Below are 6441 nucleotides of genomic sequence, written 5' to 3' on the forward strand. Positions count from 1 at the left end.
ATTTGGACTGTACCACTTGGTGTCTTGCTGGTCCTTGGTCTCTCATTTTTAACCAGCTGCATTGAGCATCAAAGGTAGCACAGTCCTTTAGTGGTTTGTGAGCTTTTGGCCCAAAATCCTTCTCCTGGAAGTGCCATAAAATGGGAGGGATCAGTCAAGATTTAAAAGCTATACTGAGCCTAATGAATGGGAAGAAGAGGGGCATAATTCATTAGTAGTGGTTTATATGCAGAAGGCCCCAGGATCAATGCCCAAATCACCAGTTAAAGGAATCAAGTAAGGAAGTGATGGGAAGGATCTTAGCCTGAGTCTTCAGAAGCTACTGCTGTTCAGCACAGATAATAGAAGCCTAGGTGGACCACTGGTCTCACTCATTATGGTTGTCTTCAAGACTTCTGCACTATATTATGAATAGAACTTTCTGATTAAAGCGTGTTTCTTCTAATAAATGGGTTAATGGATTCAATCTGCTTGCACAGAGGTTGTTATTGTTGCTATTTTCATTTCTATACCGCTTTATATTTTTAAGAAGAAAAATCTCAAAGTGGTTTATGCCTACATTAACACATCAGATAAAACAATCCAGAATAAAACATTACCAAATAAGTTCAAGTATACAGTCAAAGCAACATAATTAACAGGAAACTAAAATATTATCTTAAAGATTTCAAAAGAAAAATTACTAAAATACACATTTAAATTAGCCGTTTTAAATTTGAAGGGCTAAAGCAAGCAAACTGATGTTGAGCAAGCATCAGAAAGAACTGAAATTGAGAAACTAATAGCTGACTTTCAAAACAGTGATTCTTTTTCTTTTTATATAGGTCAGTGACCCGGTAGCAGCTGAATTCAGTCTAAACACCCAAATGTTCCTGTTGTCAAAGAAGGACCTCTGGCTGTCTGATGGCTCCATGGGATTTGGAGAAGGAACAGATGTTGCATTCACAGAAGGCAAAAAATAGATTTACTCTTTACATATAGATGCCGGCATGCTACCTTTAGCATCCAATTAATGTTCTTTCTTCTTAATATTATTCTCCACCTTTGACTAATGTTATGATTTCATAGTTGAGAATGTGAAAAGGGAATAGAAAAAGGAGGTGTATTTTGAAGGAAGAAGATGCTTTAATAAAAGTTACCAGGAAAAATAACTCTGGTTAGGCTTCAAGGGTGTTTTTAAGGGTGGTTGTATTTAAGAACAATTTCTTGAGTTTGAAAGTTATTAAACAAAGTGTCCCTGAATGAAATTGCTATTAGAAAGTAGGAGTCATAGTGTTCATAATGCGTCGCGTACTCAAACTGTTGCTAGGAAAACAAAACCATGTTTGATCAGTACTTACCATATTTTTTGCTCTATAAGACTCACTTTTTCCCTCCTAAAAAGTAAGGGGAAATGTGTGTACGTCTTATGGAGCGAATGCAGGCTGCACAGCTATCACAGATGCCAGAACAGCAAGAGGGGTTGCTGCTTTCACTGTGCAGCGATCCCTCTTGCTGTTCTGGCTTCTGAGATTCAGAATATTTTTTTTTCTTGCTTTCCTCTTCCAAAAACTAGGTGCGTCTAGTGGTCTGGTGCGTCTTATAGAGCGAAAAATACGGTAATTAACATCTATTATGCAGAACCCACTGGGCTTGTGTGGTTGGATATGGGCTGCCCCCTGGTGAGGAAAAGTGGGGTTGCACTCAACAAGTCTTGACAAGATGGTTGTATCTCTGAGAAATGCAGAGAACGCTTAACTAGGATTGATGTGAAGTCATTTAGCAAAATAACCTTGTGCAAATTCACTTTAAAATTAGTCAGCACAGTAAGTGAACGCCTGATTCTACCACCCTGATTGCAAAGTTACTTTGCTAACCAAGTAAGTTTAGCACCATTGTGTACATCATACAAATTGAGCACAACTGCTTTACAGTGGTACCTCGGGTTACATACCCTTCAGGTTACATACGCTTCAGGTTACATACTCCATTAACCCAGAAATAGTGCTTCAGGTTAAGAACTTTGCTTCAGGTTGAGAACAGAAATTGTGCTCCGGCAGCACAGCAGCAGCAGGCCCCATTAGCTAAAGTGGTGCTTCAGGTTAAGAACAGTTTCAGGTTAAGTACGGACCTCCGGAACGAATTAAGTACTTAACCCGAGGTACCACTGTACACATTTTATTTTATTTTATGTTTTTAATTACATTTATTGTAAAATAAATAATGTTAATTATTTCTATATTGTATTACTTTTCTATTGTCTGCTGTATGGGGTCTGATTGCGTTTGAAGGTAAGGGGTATCAATGGTATTCCTAAATAACTTTTTATAAAAATATTTCTAGGCTCTGAAATCTATGGTCGTGTCATGGTGGATCCTGTCCAGAATTTAGGAGATTCTTTCATCTGTAACATCGAGAAGGTGTTTTTGTGCACTGGGGCTGACGGGTATGTCCCCAAGTACAGTCCAGATAACAAGGAATATGGTTGCCTAGCAGACTCCCCTTCCCTCTTATACAGATTCAAGATTCTGGTATGTACCATGGTACACTACAGCACAGTCCTAATACAAGAAGTTTGAAATAATGAATGTAATAATGTACCAGTGTTGGTTTCTTTGTCTTCTAGGATAAAGCTCAGCCTGATACCCAGGCAAAAGTGTTTGGAAATATGGCCTTCAATGCAAAACTTGCTGTTGATCACATAGATGGTTATCCTTTGGTAAAGCAGCCAGGGTCTGATGGATTCAGCATGTTGTCGACTCCGCTATTCCAGGTAACCTCTGAGAACAATATTGTTCCAGAACTTTTGTATGTTGGAAACTAGCTTCCTAACAAGCAAGGTATTTTTCAAAACTCCTGCAGTTTTTTGAAACGCAGCCATATGCATAACAGTGTTGTTGTTTTTAAAAAGTGTTCTGGGAATTTTGTCAAAAACGTTTTTTGCTTTCTTTGTTGTCATATAAATTTACATGAAAGACAAGTTTTGGCACCATCAATCCAAACCTATTTATGATGAAATCTTTTTTTCCATGTCAGTGGAACTAAATAAATAAAACAGTTAAATGTTATTGACCAAGGGATGCAAAATCCTCACCTTCAAATACTCCCTGGAATAGATTGTAAACATTCCATCTTAAATCAAGTGACTGGATACAAAACATGTTTTAGGTTTGCATACTGTGTTGTTACAACTCTGCCCCCCTCCCATGCAAAATAGCATTGTCATGTTATTTTTATGTCAGGAGCAGAACTCTGGATGACAGTCATATTTGAAATCTTGAGCCCCAGAGAGATTAGGAGGCATTTAGCAACTTAATTTTGCTTAAAGTTGCCATGTGTGTTATTAATTTAACAGGTAGCAGCAGGTCGAGAATGGTACATCCACACTATCTACATGGTTCGGTCCCGTGAGAATGCCCACAGAGGCCTTGGAAAGAGAAGTGTTGAGTACCATCACTTTTTATCTTCAGCCAGTGGAATCCCAGGTGCTACACATTCTGGGCGCAGTCGGAGAGCCATCTCGGATGCTCCTACGCTTGCGCAAGATATCAGTGCAGATAAGAATAGAGGCACCAACATCCAGCACATAGCTCTTGACCGGTCTAACAAAATTGTTATTGAGCAGAAAGATTGGTCCCCGCCAGGTAAACCGTATGAGAAGCCGGTCCTGGAAATTACTGGAAGCGACATGGAAGACAGGATTGTACTTATTGTCGGAGGTGCAGCTGGGCTGCTGCTTCTGATCAGCACGGTTTTGATTATCATCTTCCTACTGAAGAGAAAGGGACGGTCTACTAATGGGAAAGCAAATTCCTGCACTGGCTATTCCAGCAGTAATGAAACTGTGACCACGCGGCACAGCAGCAGTGATAGCTCTGAAGTCTAAATCACAGCACAAAGGTGAGGGCTGTCGTTTGAAGATACTTCATTTCATCATAAAAACTGGTGTTGGGGGGCTGTGTTGCACAGACTTGGGAGCTGCCGTGTTGGTGCTAGGTTGTGTGAGATTCCAGCATACAAAAAGTGTAGCAAACAAGATGAAGTGTGTAGAAGTGTGAGTGCTTTATTTATAACTTAACTTCTTCCCCACCTACCCAGGAAAACAGGATGGATTCCTGGAATAAACTTAGCTTTCCCCCTTTTCTTCTTCAAATGGTGCTAAAAAAGATGAATCATCAGCTAGCAGCTATTAATGTGCCTTACCTACCATCATGAAAGCCTGGTGCTCCTCAAAGGGATATTGATTTCCTTTTTGTTTAACTTGTATGATGTCTAGTTATACCCGTCTTGTATATGGAAAGGGGTGGTGTGAGGGAAAATGAGAGAAGGGGTCAGATTTTAATGAGATAGGGTAGAAGAAAAGTATCTGTAATTAAATCTCAGAGCAGAATTGTGCTGTCTGAGTGGCTGAGAGATACACTGGAAAAAATGGAAAGCTAATTTAAAGAGTATTTCCCAAATGGTTTTACCAACAGGTATTACAAACACACCTTAATACAAGACCCTAAAGCTGATGCGTCCTTAGTATTTTATCATGCCTTTTACAATAACCCTAAATCATTACTAGATGGCCCTTCCTTTTGTCTTGCCTGCAGTTAGTAAAATGTCCATTAGCTTGGCAAATTTTGTAAGATATTGTGAATAACTTAAGACATTTATATCCTATAATTTGTTGTCAGATTCATTGAGCAAAATAACTAATTAAGCTATGAAATCTCTAAACCATCAAATGCAGCCACTGCAGTAAAGGAACTTGGAATCATTATCACCAAATGTTTTGGTAAAGGGTTGTGCGAAGCATGTTTTCTAATGCTGTAACAGTGGTATGAGGAAGCTAGACTGCATGGTTTCTTATTTGTGTGAAGCAGCACCATGTGGTTCAGGCTATTCTATTCCATGTCAGGTAACCCTTTATCTTTACCCACATTTTTGAAACAATATTTGGCACTGGTCAGCATCTGACAGACTCAAATTGCTGTATGAAGACAGTTACGTCCATGACAACTAAATACAGCAACCATCTCAGTATGCCAGTGAGTATATATAACACTAAAAAATGTAGTTAGATTCATTTATTCTACATGCAGCTTTTGTAAATTTCATGTATGAATCTTCTGCTGAGCATTGCCTACAGCTAAGATAATGGGTTTAGACAAGGTCTGTTCACAGAAAATTCAAATATGCAGAATTTTATGCATGTTTACTCAAAAGCAAGTCATAATTTTTATAAGACATTTTCACTAAGTTTTATTTTGCTTAATTGGCCAGATTTTTTAACAGATAAGAGGTGGTGCCTATTTTAAAAGTATTTGCTTTTTCATTCAGGAGGTACTTTGTGCCCTGATACTTGTTTGCATCACAAAAGAAACAAACATATATGCAATTAATTAAAAATTCCTTATTGACTTTAACCCCCCCCCCAAAGCACATAACTGTAAATAGTGTTGTTAAGAAAAAAAACCTAAGTGGTAAAACTGAAATGGGAAAGCTGTCAATTGATAAATCTGCCTTCTACAGACTAGAGAGCATACACAATAGCCCTCCAAACATGGAAATTGAGTTTTACTATGGCAGCTGACCTCAGATACTTCATTTAGCCACTGTGGCTGCAGCAACCTTTGACAAAGGAGAACAGTTACTAAGTGCTTAAAAGCCTGCAGTCCTATACCCGTTTATGTAAGATGTAAACCCCATTGAACTCAGGACTTACAGTGCAATCCTCTAAGCTTGCTTGGAAGTAATTGATGCTATGCAATTTAAACTAAGGTAGAGGGGCTGCTCCTCCTGCCTACCTGGGACCTGTTTCTTCCAGAGTGCAAGGGAGGGCAAAGCATATTAATCCAGCAAGTCCCACCAACCCAGTCTCTGTATTGTTCAAACATCTGCTTCAGCATCCCAAGTTACTGAAAGGGACTAAAATGCAAGTATTCCTTCATTACCTCGCCTTCTGTGTGACCTAGCTGTTACTGACCAGCTCCTTTCTTGCTGTTTATGGAATCAGAGATAAGCATTAAAACATGCATTTGACACTGTTGTATATTTCTGCAATATGCTTATGCTACTTGTTTTCAAGATATGAGCAAAGCCGGTTCAGGCAAGCACTGAAACATTATCATTCAATTGTCCTGTCGCATATACGTTCTTATAATTGTGACCCTTACACTTTTCATTGTGAAATTGCCAAAACGTTTTATAAAGGTTTTTTTCTTTCATACTTTTTTGTGTGAATTACTTGTCTCCTTACTATTCTTACGCTGTATTACCCCTGAATATTAAGCTGATCAGTTCAAACTAAGTTAAGAAAGCCTAGTTTGTACAACAATCATGAAGGAAACAATACCAACCACTGCAAAAGATGTTTGCATGTAAGTGAATACAACTGACCTCTCATGAACTGGACTTACCTTTGAGATTTTTCTTTGCCTATTTCTTGCATCCAGTATAGCTCGATTTGAATAATTT

General features: G+C 38.6%; 1 protein-coding gene across 1 annotated transcript in view; it reads left to right on the top strand.

Annotated features, from left to right (window-relative positions):
• The window catches only part of FREM3 (FRAS1 related extracellular matrix 3), an 81688-nt gene extending 75495 nt beyond the window's left edge, over positions 1–6193 (top strand). Inside the window, exons 21-24 of the mRNA XM_053403283.1 lie at positions 825–951; positions 2323–2510; positions 2606–2752; positions 3335–6193. Of these exons, the coding sequence (XP_053259258.1) occupies positions 825–951; positions 2323–2510; positions 2606–2752; positions 3335–3865 (993 nt within the window). The 3' untranslated portion in view covers positions 3866–6193. The remainder of the gene's footprint in view (positions 1–824; positions 952–2322; positions 2511–2605; positions 2753–3334) is intronic.
• Positions 6194–6441: the final 248 nt, after the last annotated feature.

The sequence above is a fragment of the Podarcis raffonei genome, chromosome 9, assembly GCF_027172205.1.
Source record: "Podarcis raffonei isolate rPodRaf1 chromosome 9, rPodRaf1.pri, whole genome shotgun sequence".
Classification (NCBI taxonomy): domain Eukaryota; kingdom Metazoa; phylum Chordata; class Lepidosauria; order Squamata; family Lacertidae; genus Podarcis; species Podarcis raffonei.